The sequence below is a fragment of the Anomaloglossus baeobatrachus genome, chromosome 1 (assembly GCF_048569485.1).
Source record: "Anomaloglossus baeobatrachus isolate aAnoBae1 chromosome 1, aAnoBae1.hap1, whole genome shotgun sequence".
NCBI lineage: Eukaryota > Metazoa > Chordata > Amphibia > Anura > Aromobatidae > Anomaloglossus > Anomaloglossus baeobatrachus.
This window is the reverse complement of record NC_134353.1, coordinates 294,015,411-294,033,548: the sequence shown is the minus strand read 5'-3', so window position 1 is coordinate 294,033,548 and position 18,138 is coordinate 294,015,411. Positions and strand designations below refer to the sequence as shown.

Genomic DNA, 18,138 nt, shown 5'->3' with positions numbered 1-18,138 from the left:
GGAGGAAAAAATATCGGCACATCCAACGTAAAATAATTTCTTTCTTTATTTTCACATAGTATTAAAAAAGTCCATCCATATTCAGAAGACCCTGACACGTTTCCAACGCAAAAGAGCGTCCTTAATCATAGCCTATGATTAAGGACGCTCTTTTGCGTCGGAAACGCGTCATGGTCTTCTGAATATGGATGGACTTTTTTAATACTATGTGAAAATAAAGAAAGAAATTATTTTACGTTGGATGTGCCGATATTTTTTCCTCTTATTCAAGTTATAGTCCACCTGGCAGACTTCATATCGTTGCACTCCATGGATGTGTGGTGACCTATTCCATTGGGCGTGTCAAGCTTTCCTCCACTTCGTCTAAAGTGTTATTTAGTAACTATCTTGTGTGATATTTTCAAACTATTCTCCAAATTTCCTATATTTTCACAAATAAACACAAAAAATATCATCCTAATTTTACCACTATCATGAAGTACAATACGTCACGAAAAAAACAATTTCAGAATTACGAGGATCACTTGAAGCGTTCCAGAGTTATAACCTTGCAAAGTGACACTGGTCAGAATTGCAAAAAATGAGCTGGTTAGGAAGGTGAAATGGGCTCGGGGGTAAAGGAGTTAATGTAGGGCCTAAGAGGGCAGTGCATGACAAAGAGCAATAAACTAAAAATTCTTATGTCATGCTCCTCAAGCCTCCAACATATATTGTTTTCTTAATGTAATTTCTATGGACAAGTTGTGCATATTGATATCTCATTATGCAGCATATGTATAAAAGGAACCAGCTATGCAAACCATGATGTTACATTTACATTATTAAAAATACTTAAAGAGTAACTGGCGTTTTATTTTTTTTTATTTTAATTTTTTTCCCCATAAATCAATAGTAGATGTGAAAATAAGAAATTTTGTAATATATCTTATGAGAGAAATGTGCTTCTTTCTCTTCCTGGACTGATCTTTCTTTTACAAAAGTCTCAATTCAGGGGTAAAATCCGTCTTTCGTCACAGATTTTACCATTTCAGAGATAGCAAATAATTATTGTTTAAGGAAAACTTGAATGCATGTGACGCCAGCTTCTCCCTCCTCCACAGAATTTTAAAAACACCAACAGTCAAGTTGGATACTAAGAGATCCCAAGTTTTAGCATTTTTTTTTAAATGTAAACTCTAAAACACTAGTGATATAAGGAATTTTCATTTAGACCTCTTTCATGTAAAAGAAGAAAAGTTTTGGACGTCGGAATTTATTTTTAGGTTAAGGCTGTGTGCACACGTTGCGTTTTTTACCGCGGAAACGCTGCGTTTAGAACCGCAGCGTTTCAGTGGCAAATTGCATGCGTTCAGCTTTCCCAGCAAAGTGTATGGGAAAGCTGAAAAATCAGTGCACATGCTGCGTTTCTAAACGCAGCGTTTTGGATGCCAAAAATCGGTGCGGAAAGAAAAGCAGCATGTCACTTCTTTTGTGCGTTGTGGCTGCGTTCTCTCCCCCATTGAATCAATGATGTGGGTCAGAACGCAGCTACACCGCATGGAGCTGCTTTTTTGTTGCGGTCCGCGGCCTTTGTCGGCACACAGAACGCAGGCATTTACCTGGAAGTGAGGTCAAGAGGCTTCCTGTTGACCTCACTTCCTGGCAAAGTCCAGGAAAGCCCCCGGTGTCACCAAAGTGCCCGCCCCGACCCCCAACACCCCCCCCCCTCCCGAAAATCCAACATGGCCGCGCGCACAGTAGCGCACCGGCCGCCCTGCTCCTATGATTTCTGTCGCATGTGCAATAACACATGCGACAGAAAAATGCCCCCCAGGCCCTGCCTGGTCACCCCCTATTCCCCCGGTATTCCCACTTACGTGTCCGGTCGCAGCGCTGATCCCCCGCGGCCTCCTCCTCCTCCTTCACAGCAGACGCCGGCCGGTCACATGTGCAGAGCAGCTGACAGCCAGCACTGTGTTCAGTGTGAGCTGTGCTGGCTGCTCGCACTCTGCAGCTGTGACCCGGGGAGAGTGGGTGCAGATTTTTGGCACCCACTCTCCTCAAATGGAGGGTCTGCCCTCCTAGAAAATGGGGGATACGTTCCCTGAACGTGCCCCCATATTCTAGAAGGTCCAGAGGCGACGTGGGACGTCCATATGGATTTCTGCGGACCCATTTTTTTCAAATTTTTTGATTAAATTGGAGAACAAGGGAATGATTTGGGGAGTGTTTTTTCTAATAAAAAATGTTTTGTCTTTTTTTTGCTTTTGTTTACTGTCAATTAGTTATGTCGGGTATCTAATAGACGCCGTGACATCACTAATTGCTGGGCTTGATGCCAGGTGACATTACACATCTGGTATCAACCCCATTTATTACCCCGTTTGCCAACGCACCAGGGCGCGGGATGAGTTGGGGCGAAGCGCCAGGATTGGCGCATCTAATGGATGCGCCACTTCTGGGGCGGCTGCGGCCTGCTATTTTTAGGCTGGGAAGAGTCCAATAACCATGGCTCTTCCCACCCTGAGAATACCAGACCCCAGCTGTCAGCTTCACCTTGGCTGGTGATCTAATTTGGGGGGACCCCACGTTATTTTTTTTTTTATTCTTTATTTATAAATAAAAAAAAAAAGCCTGGGGAGCCCTCCAAATTGATCACCAGCCAAGATGAAGCTGCCAGCTGTGGTTTGCAGGCTACAGCTGTCTGCTTTACCCTGACTGGCTATCAAAAATACGGGGGACCCCACGCCATTTTTTTCATTTTTTTATTTTTTTTTTTATTGGATAAATACTAAGCTAGGCACCCTTTAGTGCCACATGAAAGGTACTAAAGGTGCCAGCTTAGAATATGCAGGCGGGGGTGGGACGTTCTATATATTTGACATCCCTTCATCCATTGACGCTTTTTAGGCTGTGTGTCCACAATCAGGGTTTGCAGCGTTATGGGCGCTGAGTGTTTTCCCTGCGTCCATAACGCTGCGTTGTGCAGTAGAAGCACAGTGGAAGGATTTTTGGAGATCCCATGCCCACTGTGCTTCTTTTCTCCGCAGCATAAACTGACCGGTAGCGTGGCTTCCCGAGCCTCAGCATGTCAATTTATGCTGCGGAGACGAGAGTGTTCTCTGCAGGTAGCATAGAGTTCCACAGCAGCCTGAACCCAAATCGTGGGCATGGGCAGCTGCAGGAAGGCTGACACTGTGTACTAGACGCCATGTCGCTGGATCATGGCCACATAGCCTTAGGCCCCTTTCACACGTCAGTGATTCTGGTACGTTTGTGCTTTTTTTTAAACGTACCAGGATCACTGACATACGCAGACCCATTATAATGAATGGGTCTGCTCACACATCAGTGATTTTTCACTGCACGTGTCTCCATGCGGCGTACCCGCGTGTGCGTGATTGCCGCACGGAGACATGTCCATTTTTTTCTGGCATCACTGATGTTCCACGGACCACGCAGTGGTGTGATCCGTGAAACACGTGCCAGAAAAAAACGTGCTTTTAAAATAAAAATCATTTTAACTCACCCGGCGTCCAGCGATGTCCTCTGCAGCCCGTGCAGCTTGCTGCTTCTGAGCCGGCTCATTATTGTCGCGCATATTCATGATGCACGACACAGCGAACCCGGAAGCAGCTGCTGCGGGGGTCAGCGCCGGCCGGATGCTGCACCGCGGGAGCGATCAGCACCATGGAGAGCGGGAGCGGGTGCAGGTGAGGTAATCTCTAAGTGCAATCACGGGCCACGGAGAACGGAGCCCGGATTGCACTTACACAACCCATGTGTGCCGTGATTCACGGCACACGGAGGGACATGTGCGTGTTTTACACGCCAGTGAAAAACGTCAGTGTTTTTCACTGACGTGTGAAACGGGCCTAAAAGTGAGAATATTGTTGCTACAGCAACATTTTGGGTGAAGTAGCTGTGGATTCAAAATGCTTAATATACTCCTGAATAAAATCCTTGATGGGTGCAGATTCCAAAATGGGGTCACTTGTGGGGGTTTTCTGACGTATAGGTACCTAAGGGGCTTGGTGCGCGAAGTTTATTTCAACTTTTCCAAAATTCAAATGGTGCTCCTTCCATTCCAAGCCCTCCCATTTATCCAAACAGAATGTGGAGAAGGAAATTACATCACAGGTTTTTTTTTTCCAAAGGTCTGTGTTCAACCAACTTTATTAACACTGACAAGTCTTAAAAAACGCACCTAAAAAAACGCATGAAAAACGCATGAAAAACGCATGAAAAACGCATGCGTTTTCGATGCGTTGTTTCTCAAAAAGCATTGTTTACAATTCTCCCCTCTGCCAGAGGGTGCGTTTTTTTCCGCGCGGAAAAAAAAGCAACGTGTGCACATACCCTTAATGACAAACCTCAAACCCAAAAACGTACCGATCTACTAAAGTAGTTCAATCAAGTTCTTAAAATATACTTACAAATTTTAGAAGGAAAGTGTTTTCCCGCAGCGCTCCAATGCAACCAGCAAAACCCAGGATAAACATCACTCCTCCCACTACCAGGAACAGCCAAACTGGATCAAATCCACCAAGGTCAGTGATGGAGGAGATATTGGAGAGCACACCCTGCAAAACAAAAGACAGATGGAAGACCCATTAATAAGATTTACATAGAGCAGTCTTACAAAGAAATCATAGGGCACATAAAAAGGCACTCATAAGTTTTCAAAATGTAGGTTGTTTCTAATTTCTGGAAAACATTTAAAGGCTATGGACAACTCTGTAGACTTTTTTTATATTTGGATACATCCATCTCTCTAGGTCAAAGTGAAAAAGCTTTTTCTGACCTATTGGGTTTTTTTTTTCCTTTGTATGTTGTTGAATTCTTATGAATGGGCAATGTCATATAGAGGAAAAAGTAAACGCCCCCAAAGAAAAATCTCTGTTACTGTCCCTTTGGTTAAGTTGAATTGTATATTAGTATATTAGGTGACTTTAGAAGCCAATGGACCTGAGTGAACAACGCGTTTATGCCAGTATCCTAATGTAAAAAGCTTTGAAAAGTTAATAAATGTTAGCAAAACTTGAGGTTACACTAAAATTTAGCGACTTTTGGTGCGTTACACCATTTTTGCCTACTTCCAATAAAGAGAATGAAGCCCGGGCAGGACAGGGTGTGGCGACAGCTGCTCTGCAAACTCATGATGATTCCTACATTACAAATAGTTTTCCAGGCAAGACTCAAGTAGGGTTTGTGGCAAGGTACATACGGAAATTTACGCCACTCATCCGAAGCTCCTGAATACTGAATAGGCAATCGAGAGAAGAAATATAAAAAGGAAAAACACATCTTATTCAGCTCTTCAGCTTGGATAGGGCAGAGATGAGGGTGGTAAAGTAGGCTTGTGTAGAAAGGTAAAGGACATAGTTATAGTTTTTAAGCATAAACATGAAGTGGATGAAGTCTGCTGATAAATTCAATTTTCTCTACAGAAATTAGGAACACATAGAGCATTACTGAAGACAATGTGTTTACAGGGAGTGCCAGGCTTTCTTCTGTATGTGTCAGAAAGTTTGCGGTGTAGGAGGCGCTGATTCATCCAGGGTACTTTTAAAAGTCTTATTTAAGTTTAAAGCTTTGCTCTGAAAAACCCAATTTGAAGGAAAGAAAACGCTACTTATAAATCTAGTTTCTGCATGGACAATTGTTCCTCCAGTCATTTTTCATATCAATGAGTGGTGGATAGTAAATGCTGAGTGTGTAAGCTGTTAAGATCCATGTCTTTCACTCACACCTCATTACTTCCCTGCAGTCTAAATTCAGAAAAGTGCAGTCAGCCAAAACAATATTCCTTATTTAATGTCTTTAAAAAAAGAAGTCTGCAGTTCTGACAGTTCCATAAATACTTAAACACATGAAGGAGAAAGTGAGGAGGAAAATATTTTTAGCTTAGAATCGTGTTAGTTTACATGAAGGCCTTGAGAAGAGAAGTTTCAAACCTATGCACAACGAAAAAAGAAGGTCTAAAAATCCAAAAATGCAAGGTACGGCCTAATTTAACTGTATACCATTACCACACTTGAAATTAAACTGTCCAGAATACAAGAATAGTGTACTACCCACGTTTTCTGCATAAATAATATCTAATTGATTAGCACAATTTGTCTAATTTTAAATTATGGCCCTGTGCGCATGCTGAGTTTTTTGCCACGGATTTGCCACGGTTTTGCTGCATGATTTGCTACACAAAATGTTCATAACCTTTCTGTAGTCCTTCCCCAGCAAAACCTATGGTAAAAAAAAAAATGCTGTGCGCACACTACGTTTTTTTCCCCTACAGGATTTGCTGCAGAATTTCTGCAGCAAAAAGAATGAGCATGACACTTCTTTTCCGCAGGTACCTGCGGTTTTTGCCATAGATAATGGTAAAAAAACACAAGGAACATCCTGCAGAAAATTTGCTGCAATACCGCGGTTAAACCGCATGCGGTTTTCGGGTGTGGTTTGCTGCGGTTTTGTACCGCAGGTGCAGTAATCTTTCAAAGGGTGCGGAATTTTCTTAAGAAAATTCCATTTTCTAGTGCGCACAAGGCCCAAAGGTTTTTTTTTTAATCAACATTAAAAGGAACATGTCACTTACTCAAATATGTATTGCTACATTATTTATGTTCTTTGCTTAAAGGGGTTGTCTGTCTTTAGGGTACAACTGCAGTCACTCAATGTGACAGCAGACTTGTGAATCTTCAATAAGCGTCAGGATTCTCCAGTGCAGGTGGGTGCATGAACACTAGTAAGACACTTGCATATACAACTCTGGCAAAAATTAAGAGACCACTGCAAAATTTTCTGTTTTTCTGTTTTTTTCTCTTTATAGTATATTTTTGAGTAAAATGTAAATTGTTCTTTTATTCTATAAACTACTGACATGTCTTCAAATTTCTAAGCAATAAATTTTGTACTTATTTTTTGAAAATGAGAAATGGTCAAAATATCAAAAAAATAATTGCTTTCAGACCTCAAATAATGCAAAGAAAACAAGTTCACAATCATTTAGAAACAAGAATACTAATGTTTTAACTCAGGAAGAGTTCAGAAATCAATATTTTGTGGAATAACCATGATTTTCAATCACAGCTTTCATGTATCTTGGCATGCTTTCCACCAGTCTTTCACACTGCTTTTGGGTGACTTTATGCCACTCCTGGTGTAAACATTTAAGCAGTTCATCTGTGTTTGATGGCTTGTGACTATCCATTTTCCTCTTGATTACATTCCAGAGGTTTTCAATGAGGTTCAGGTCTGGAGATTGTGCTGGCCATGACAGTGACCACCAAAAGGAATGGAAAATTGCAGCTGGGGTGAGGTGCACGGCAAGAACAGTTCCTAACAGGCTCCTAGAGGCAAGGCTCAATTCATGTAAAGCTAGAAAAAAGCCTTATATCAATGAGAAGCAAAGGAGAGCCAGGCTGAAGTTTGCCAAAGACCATAAGGATTGTACCATAGAGGACTGGAGTAAGGTAATCTTCTCTGATGAGTCTAATTTTCCGCTTTGCCCAACACCTGGTCATCTAATGATTAGACAGACACCTGGAGAGGCGTACAAGCCACAGTGTCTTGCACCCAGTGGGAAATTTGGTGGAGGATTGGTGATGATCTGGGGATGCTTCAGCAAGGCTGGAATTGGTCAGATTAAACTTTGCGAAAGATGTATTAATCAAGCCGCATACAAGGTTATCCTGGAAAGACAGTTGCTTTTTTCTGCTCAGGTAATGTTTCCTAACTCCGAGGAATGATTTTTCCAGCAGGACAATGCACCATGCCACACAGCTAAGTCAATCAATGTGTGGATGAAGGACCACCACATAAAACTTCTGTCATGGCCAGCCCAATCTCCAGACCTAAATCCCATTGAAAACCTCTGGAATGTAATCAAGAGGAAGATGGATAGTCACAAGCCATCAAAGAACTGCTTACATTTTTGCACCAGGAGTGGCATAAGCTCACCCAAAAGCAGTGTGAAAGACTGGTGTAAAGCATGCCAAGACACATGAAAGCTGTGATTAAAAATCATGGTTATTCCACAAAATATTGATTTCTGAACTCTCCTTGAGTTAAATATTATGAGTATTGTTGTTTCTAAATGATTATGAACTTGTTTTTTCTTGCATTATTTGAGGTGTGACCACTCACTCCTACCGCCGGCAGGAGTGCACAGCACTGTGATAATTCACAAGCCTGCAGTCACATAAAATTATTACAGACTTGTACCCAGAGGCCGAACTACCCCTTTAAAGAACACCTGTCACTTGATAAAAAAAAATATTGAGTTAAATATTTTGTAGAAATCCCTGCGCTCCCCTGAATTTACTGCTTTTTTTTCAATTCTACACTTCAACACTCCTTTGCAGAGATATTCACATGTGTTGTTTTTAGCGTGCAGTATGTGAAATCTCTGTAAGCAATGCAAGTTCCATTGCTTCACAGTTTTTTTCAGGGAATGCGCTTTCATCTTTTCCTTTCAGATGAAGACAATCAGAGCTCAACAGTGTCTCGGACTCTAGAATACTTATTCAGCTACCAAATAGTGATTGCCAGCATCCAGTAGGGAGAGTTGAAAGTGCACGCCCCCCAAAAAAGGCTGCCAGAAGATAACATAGAGAGGGAGAGAGGTAACAATAGGGATTAATTTATTAAACTATAGTAGAAAAAGTGATTAAATTATTACATTAAATAGATATTTAGGGTCAAATTAAACTTTGGTTTTAGACCACCCCTTTAAAGCTTTTTTGCCCCAAAAACCTTAAATAAAATCTGTATCCTATCATGTATCACTTATAATGCTTGTTTTTAATGTAGCAAAACACCTTTGTGGCCCCCTTTGGCATCAGGACTACAAGTACAACTGCAACCCCCTGAATTTACACCTCGGTGGCTCACAGACCCAACTTCAAAACGTTCTGAAAATCGTAATCACATCCTATTTTGACCTAACATGTATTCCTGTGTCATGTCATGGAGTCAACATCTCTACAGGGATGCTCAATATGTTTCAGATTTTTAAGATTGAAATAAGACACAATACAATTGAGTTCAACTGTTAACCTAACATGTTGATCCAGAGAAATGCAAAAACCCCATTGAGCAGATGATAATTACCCAAACTGGGATAAAAATGTATTTTCAACTTTAGATATGACAATGAGACTAGCTCCCTGAATCAATGTGCCATCTGAGAATCCAGTAGCCATAGCCTATAATAATATATTTTTCAAGAAAGACATCTAGACTATCCTTGAACTTTTTTAGTGAGTCAATGATTACAACATTTTGTAGTAAAGAGATCCATAGTCTCACTGTACTATAAAGCATCGTCTGTGATGAGTATTAAACCTTTATTTCTCTAGAAATAGAGGATGCTCCATTATTCTTGTTGCCCTTGGTGTAATAAAAAAAATCATTAGAAAGATCTCTGCACTTTCCATCAAAACATTTGTACATTGTAATAAGATCTCCCCAAACGCTTCATTTTTACAAACTGAATAACCTCAAGTTTGATAGCATGACGTGTAAAGAGGCAAAACCTTGTTATTGTCATGAGGGCCTATGCCTCTATTAATGCATCCTGTTATTTTATTTGCTGCCTGGCACTGGTCATTATAGGTGAGTTTGTTATATACTGTGGTAATACAACCAAGTCTTTTCAGTGACAGGTTTACCCAGTGTTATACTATTTAGTACATTCCGTAATTGTCCATTTTATTTCCTTAGCATAGTTACATTTATTTACCTTTAGGGTATGTGCACACGTTAAGTATTTGGATGCAGACACTTATTCCAATTTTGCATCTCTTGGCAGGAAAAATGCAACTGCAAAACCGTATATTTATGTGGCTTCATAGCCTTTGACCAGCAGCCAGTACCAGCTGTGTTCCATGAAACCTAGCGGCTGTGATAAGCGGTGACATCAGGAAAGTCACCGTTCATCAGAGTGATGAGCGGTGATGTTTCTGACATCATCGTTCATCAGAGTCGCTGGGTCTCACATATAGCAGCATGAGTCAGGCCTGGCTTATGTTCAAAGCCTATAGAGCCTCATACTGAGGCTCCTTAGACTTTGATCTATACCAGTGATTCTCAGCTCCAGTCCTCAAGACCCACCAACAGATCATGTTTTCAGGTTTTTCTCAATCAGGTTTCTCGGATTTCCTAAATATTGCACAGGTGATGGAATTATTCCCTGTCTAATATTGAGGAAAACCTAAAAACATGATCTGTTGGTGGGTCTTGAGGATTGGAGTTGAGAAACACTGATCTATATAATTGAGGAATGTTGTGAAAACCAGTGGACTATGTCGGTCCTGGGAACTTTGTTTCTTAATAAATTGTTAAACGAGGGACAGTCTTGTTTTTCTTTCTCTCTTTTTATATATTTTTGGTTTACATTTGTGGACTACTTCAGAATCCCTGGATTACATTAGACCTGCATAGGTTTTTTTTTAATAAAATGGTGAACCAGGGAAAGTGTGGGTTGAGAGTTTGTATAAAGTATTTTTGTGTGTGTGATTTTTTTCTTTTTATTTACTTGGTTAGTAATGGGGTGTCTGATAGAGGCCTCCTCATTACTAACCCCTGGATTTGATGCCAGGTGACACTACATAGCTGAAATACACCTCAGTTACCATTACCTCGATTGCTATTGCACCAGGGCAATCGAGAAGAGCTGAGGCGAAGTGCCAGAATTGGTGCATCTAATGTGATGTGCCACTTCTGGGGTGGCTGTGGGCTGGTATTTTTAGCCTGAGAAAGGACCAATAACCATTGACCTTCCCAGCCTGATAATATCAGCTGTCTGTTTACCTTTGCTGGTTACAAAAACTTAGGGATACCAAGTATTTTTTACAATTATTTAATCATAAAGAGCTGTCCAATAAGCTCCACAGCGTGCAATTTTATTATGTACAATTGCATCTCAATAAATTAGAATATCAAACAGTTAATTTATTTCAGTTATTCAATAAAAAAGGGAAACTCATGTACTATATAGAGTCATTACACACAGAGTGATCTGTTTCAAGTGTTTATTTCTGTTAATGTTGTTGATTATAGAGCCAATGAAAACCCAAAATAATTTTCTCAGAAAATTAGAATATTTACCAGAAAACACCTGCAAAGGCTTCCTAAAGCGTTTAAAATGGTCCCTTAGTCTGTTTCAGTAGGCTACACAATTATTGGGAAGACTGCTGACTTGACAGATGTCCAGAAGGCAGTCACTGACACACTCCAAAAGGAGGGTAAGCCACAAAAGGTCATTGCTAAAGAAGCTGGCTGTTCACAGAGTGCTTTATCCAAGTATATTAATAGAAGGTTGAGTGGAAGGAAAAAGTGTGGTAGAAAAAGGTACACAAGCAACCGGGATAACCGCAGTCTTGATACGATTGTTAAGAAAAGGCAATTCAAAAATTTGGGGGAGATTCACAAGGAGTGGACTGCTGCTGGAGTCATTGCTTCAAGAGCCACCAACCACAGACATATCCAGGACATGGGCTACAACTGTTACATTCCTTGTGTCAAGCCACTCATGACCAATAGACAATGCCAGAAGCGTCTTACCTGGGTCAAGGAGAAAAAGAACTGGACTGTTGCTTAGTGGTCCAAGGTGTTGTTTTAAATTTTGCATTTTATTTGATAAAAAATTGTTTAAAAGAACTGAGAGTCATCAGTGGTTGATACCTTTTAATGGCTAACTGAAAAGATGGTAATTTTATTTGCAAATCAAGGTCTCAGCGTCTGGAGGAAGAGTGGAAAGGCACACAATCCAAGCTGCTTCAGGTCTAGTGTGAAGATTCCACAATCAGTGATTGTTTGGGGAGCCATGTCATCTGCTGGTGTAGGTCCACTATGTTTTCTCAAGACCAAAAACAGCATAGCTGTCTACCAGGAAATTTTAGAGCACGTCATGCTTCCCTCTGCAGACAAGCTTTTTAGAGATGGAAATTTCATTTTCCAGCAGGACTTGGCAGCTGTCCACACTGTCAAAAGTACCAATACCTGGTTTAATAACCACAGTATCACTGTGCTTGATTGGCCAGCAAACTTACCTGACCTAAATCCCATAGAGAATCTATGGGATATTGTCAAGAGGAAGATGACATAGACCAGACCCAACAATGCAGATGAGCAGAAGCCTGCTATCAAAGCAACCTGGGCTTCCATAACACCTCAGCAGTGCCACAGGCTGATCGCCTCCATGCCACACCGCATTGATGCAGTAATTCACGCAAAAGGAGCCCCGACTAAGTATTGAGTGCATTTACTGTACAAACTTTTCAGTAGGCCAACATTTCTGAGTGTAAAATCATTTTTTCAGTTGGTCTTGTATAATATTCTAATTTTCTGAGATAATGACTTTTAGGTTTTCATTGGCTGTAAGCCATAATCATCAACATTAACAGAAAAAAACACTTGAAATAGATCACTCTGTTTGTAATGATGCTATATAATATGTGTGCTTCACTTTTTGTATAGAATTACTGACATAAATTAACTTTTTGATGATATTCTAATTTATTGAGCTGCACTTGCATCTGTTGCTTTGTCTGTTGCTCTCTATGTCCCTCAGTCTGTCACTCTGTCGTTCTGTCACTCTCTCTCTTGCTCTCTCTGTTGCTGTATTGCTCTCTCTGTTGTTCCATCTGTATCTCATTCTGTTGCTCTCTGTCGCTCTCTCTATTTCAACCTATCATCTTTCTCTATAGATCTGACAGACAAAAAGAGACTCTGTTCTCCAATGACTAGCCAGGGATTGTAAGGCCGCCGCTGCCGGTCCTCTCTGGGGATGATGGATGGGGCAGCTTGGATGGTGAAGCCCTCCGCAAGTAGGGCTTTTTCCCCAGGGGTAGGTAGGGGTTAACGTGGAGGCGCAGGGAAATAACTCAGTCCAGACAGAGGAGTGCAATTTGGTCGCTTTTACTTACAGCTGGATTCGCACCCTGGGAAAGTGCTGGATCCCAGGTGTGCCCGAGTACTGTGTCCCTGTGCCAGCCGACCTGGTGCCACTCGCCCACTAATGCACTCGTGTCTGTTTGAGGGTCCTCCCTGGCTTGAAGCACCCGGAGGTCCGTCTGGTCTCTGGGTCCCGCCGCAGGCAGCTTGGACTATTTAAGAGAATATATCCCGGTCCTCCCTTTGCTACTGATGCCTTGGACATTAGTGGTGGCAGATGAGTCCTGGAAACCCACCCACCTGGCAGAGTTAACAGATGGCTTGAAGTCCCGGTGTGTTCTGGGATCTGCATTCTGTGTGTGTAAAGTACTGGGAGCCCTGGATTTCCACCTCCACAGAATTCCACTGTCCCTGGAGCTTGATCTCCCGCTCTCCAGCTATTTTGTCCCCTTAGTGGCTGATGTTTCTGCTCAGGTCCTGGCGGTGTCTTTTCTACTACTCCGTCGGCTTTCTTACTCCTCACTTTTCTTCCAGTTTCCTTCCTCTTTTTCTGTGTCTCAAGATTCCTTTGTTTGTCTTGACACCTGTTCTGTCAACTCTCTTTCTTACTACTGCTCACTTCAGACTCCTCTCAACAACAACAACCTTCTGCCTTCTTCTCTCCCCTCTTTTTCACTCACTCCCCCCCCCCGGCCACTCACTCCTCCCCCACATGGCTGCCTGTTTGCTCACAGTGCTCAGCCCTGTCACCTGGTTCTAAGTGTAAGGGGCACTTTGCACACTATGACATCGCAAGCCGATGCTGCAATGCCGTGCGCGATAGTCCCCGCCCCCGTCGCAGCTGCGATATCATGGTGATAGCTGCCGTAGCGAACATTATCGCTACGGCAGCTTCACATGCACTCACCTGCCCTGCGACATCGCTCTGGCCGGCGAACCGCCTCCTTATTAAGGGGGCGGGTCGTGTGGCGTCATAGCGACGTCACACGGCAGGCGGCCAATAGAAGCGGAGGGGCGGAGATGAGCGGGACGTAAACATCCCGCCCACCTCCTTCCTTCCGCATAGCCCGCGAGAGACGCAGGACGCAGGTAGGAGATGTTCCTCGCTCCTGCGGCTTCACACACAGCGATGTGTGCTGCCGCAGGAACGAGGAACAACATCGTAACATTGGTATTTCCCAATTCATGGAAATGCCGGACCCTACACCGATGATACAATAACGACGCTTTTGCGCTTGTTAAAAGGATTTACACACTACGATATCGACTGCGACGCTGGATGTGCGTCACTTTCGATTTGACCCCACCGACATCGCAGCTGCGATGTCGTAGTGTGCAAAGTGCCCCTAAGTGTGCTGGTGTGTGTACTGACTGGCACAGTTATGTAGGATCCGAGCTGTTACAGTGATGTTACCTTGTTTTGTTACACCTGGTTACCGCAGGGGCGTCACAGATGCATGGGGTAAATAGGTAAACATGTAGATATAAAGAAAGGAAACAGAGTGTGTGTGAATTGTGCCAAGGAGTGAAGGTATAGGAGACTCACAAAGGGAGAACTAAGCCAGTGCAAACAAACAAGTAGACCAAGGAGCAAAATGAAATAACAGCCATATGAATATGCACCAGGGATGCCCAAGGGGCATTGACACTCATACTGACACTGAGGCCTAATAGGAGTGACAAATATGATGCAAATCCACAAACATTTTTATGCCTGTGTTTCTATAGCAGTTTTGACATTGAAGATGGTCCTCACCTCAGCCAAAAAGGACTGTTTCACATCCATCACATCATTTTTATCCCACAACCCTAAACAGTTATTCAATACTTTTAACTCTCTCCTCCATCCAACACTGCCCCATCCAATCTTCCTCAGTTCTGCAGAAAACTTTGCTGCTAATTTAAAAACTAGATCAACCACTACAACTCTTCCATACAATAGACCAACACCCTTCCTCCATAATCTTCCTCCCCACCATAGCTGAAAGAAAGCTTACTCATCTTCTCTCCAAATTACACATCACCACTTGTACACTTGACCCAATCTCATCCCACCTCCTCCCCAATCTCACCACTATGCGTATACCAACCCTAACCAATCTCTTCCACCTATCATTGACTTCTGGTTCCTTCACTTTCAAACATTCCACAATCACACTTTATTCAGGACAACCATCCCTTAATCTTAGCTCTGCATTCAGCTATCGTCCCATATATATGTTCCCTTTTGACTCCAAACTCTTCGAACAACACGTTCACACTGAACTTTCCTCCCACCTCTCACCTAACTCACTCTTTGACAGCCTACAATCTGGTTTCCATCCTCACCGCTCCACTAAAACTGCTCTAACCAAAATTACTAACAACCACTAAAGCTAACAGGAAGTCCTTTATAGTCCTCTTTTTAAACCTGTCCTTTGCCTTCAACACAATTGATAATTTCCTCCTACTAGAGATACTCTATTCCCTTGGTGTCATAGACCTTGCATTCTCCTGTATATTCTCATACCTTTCTAACCGCAAATTTAGCATCTCCCTTTACCACACTATCTTCTCATCACATCCTCTCTGTTAGTGTCCCTCAAGGCTCTGTCTTGGGACCCCTAATTTTCTCTATTGATACCTTTAGCCTGGGACAACTCATATTCCCATGGCTTCTAGCACCATCTATATGCTGATCTACCTCTTTGGCTCAGACATCACCTCTCTGCTGTCCAGAATCCCAAAGTGTCTACCAGCCATATCTTCCTTGTTCTCATCATGCTTCCTAAAGATCAATGTTGACAAATCCAAACTCATCATCTTTCCTCCATTTCACATAACTCCCTTACCCGATCTTTCTATTCCAATAAATAACATCACACTTTCTCGTGTACCGTAAATCTGCTGCCACAGAATAACTATCGAATCTTTCTTGTCCTTCAAACCGCACATCCAAGCCCTTACAACCTCCAACTCAAAAATATTGCCAGAATCCATACTTTCCTCAACCCGAAATCTAGTAAAATGTTAGTGCATTCCCTCATCATCTCCTGCCCCAATTACTTCCTCCTCCTCTGTGATGTTCCTGCTAACAGTCTCATACCTCTTCAGTCTGTCCTTTACTCTGTTTCCCAACTAATCCACCTCACTCCTGGCTATTACTGCACATCTCCCCTCTACAAATCCCTTCATTGGCTCCCAATTCCACAAAGTATCCAGTTCAAACGATTAACATTGGCCTACAAAGCTGTCCATTATATGTCTCTGCCATATATCTCATGTATCACTCAACTAATCTCCCGAATATCTTTCCTCATGTAATCTCTGGCCTCAAAAGACCTCTTTCTCTCCTCCACACTTGTACATTCCTCACCAAATTGCCAAGACTTCTTCCAAGTATAACCCATTCTTTGAATTCTGTGCCCTAACAAGCTCGATTATCCACAACACTTGGAACTTTCAGACAGAATGTGAAGACCCATCTTTTCAAAAAAGCCTACAGCCTGCAACAAGCCCACTGCCACCTCACAACTTCTGGAGCCCTCGCAACTTCCCAACCTACTATCTCCTCCCCAATATCCTGTAGACTCTAAGCCTACAAGCGCAGGGCCCTCTCCCATCTGTACCAGTCTGTCATTTTTAATTTGTTCACTATAAGGCCAAGGACACACAGGGATTTGTGTGAGTGCTCGCGTGACACTTGGCACACGCTCACAGCATGGCGGGAGCCGAGTGTCATGCGAGTGTCATGCGATTGTGGTCCGATCGTGCGATAGACCACAGTTTTAGAGGGGAGGGCCGGCGCTGCGAAGGGGAGTGGCGGCGCTGTGGAGGAGAGGGATTTATCTCCCTATCTCCTCCGTTGCCTGCTATTGTGATTCTCGCACTGCGCTCGCATTACACCAGTGTAACACGAGAGCAATGCAATGTTTTTCTCACCCCATAGACTTGCATGGGTGCAAGTGGAACAGGATTGCATCCCACTCGCAGCATGCTGCGACTGTTTTCTTGGTTCGATAAGGGCTGGGAAAATAATCGCTCATGGGTGCTACCCCATAGACTAATATTGATCCGAGTGGAATGCGATTTTTCATTGCATTCCACTTGCACCGTTTTTCTCGCCGTGTGTCTTAGGCCTAATAAATATTCATATTTTGAATGTAACTCTTTTTACATGTACAGCACCATGGGATCAATGGTGCGCTAAAAATAAATGATAATACAAATAATCTAGGCAGCAGGTTTTTGCACATTATTGTTCAGCACTCTCTTAAGAAAGAATACATCTCAGTGGAATATGATTCCTTTAGGACGAAGACTTGACAATTGTGCTTTTTTCCTTTACAGTCGCCTGTGGTCCAGTGGTAAGAGCTTAAAGTTAGATTCAGGAAGGCCAAGGCTCCAGCTTTAAGTTATTAGAGTATTGAGTTATAATATTACTGTAGTTAATAATTAATCTACGTGCTCTTGTATTAGTAAAGGACATCTGTTAATATTTTACTTGCCCAGAACAAAAATTCCAGTCTTCGGTTTAAAGCATGGCTGGATGAAATAGGACCCATTATTTTCTTTTTTTTCTATCAATGTAATATTACAGTAAGGGATTCATCCAAGCTCTTTTTATCCACTAAATGACTTCTTCTCTCTGCACCACTGGACTGGAAAATTTGTATTGCCAGCAGGGATAACTATTTTGCACAATACAAGAAAAGAATGCTCTTCAACAATTGAAAATCTTGACACTTAAAGAGCATCATCTACACAGGGTGCGAATGGGAATAAAGCTGTGCAAATAGGTTTTTTATTGTATTAAACATGCAGACAGCTATATGCCCACAGCAGATTGGCATCCATGAATTACTGCCTATAGGGGTTTTTAACCACAAAGCAATAAACTACATCCATATTATAAAGGCTTTTCGGTGCAGATCTGCCTGTAATCCATTACATACTCTACAGCTATGAGTGTAGCTAAAACATCGGCTCCAATAGAACTTTTTACTGCGCTCATCAGAGTCAGACTGATGTTACAGTTGGCATTAAAATAATTCAACCCCATGGCAAATTAGGTTTAGTAGAAAAACATAAAAATTTCTGCTGTTTGCAATATCCTTGTTTGATTGGTTTATTGCAGTCTTAGAATTATTCAACCCCTTCATGACAGGCATCTGTAGTACTTAGAAGAACATTTTTGGCTATGATAACTTGCTGCAAATGTGATACCAGCTTCTGACAACATATGCATGATAGCTAATAGTGTCCATGGAGTTCACTAAT

General features: G+C 42.3%; 1 protein-coding gene across 2 annotated transcripts in view; it reads right to left on the bottom strand.

Moving 5' to 3' along the window:
• Window positions 1–18,138, bottom strand: part of TSPAN5 (tetraspanin 5) — a 275,119-nt gene that overhangs the window by 65,682 nt on the left and 191,299 nt on the right. The window contains exon 3 of one of the 2 annotated variants that reach the window (XM_075350919.1): window positions 4,416–4,562. The exons of the other annotated variant lie outside the window; for it this stretch is intronic. Within the exon in view, the coding sequence (XP_075207034.1) occupies window positions 4,416–4,562 (147 nt within the window). The remainder of the gene's footprint in view (window positions 1–4,415; window positions 4,563–18,138) is intronic. 2 annotated transcript variants of the gene reach the window in all.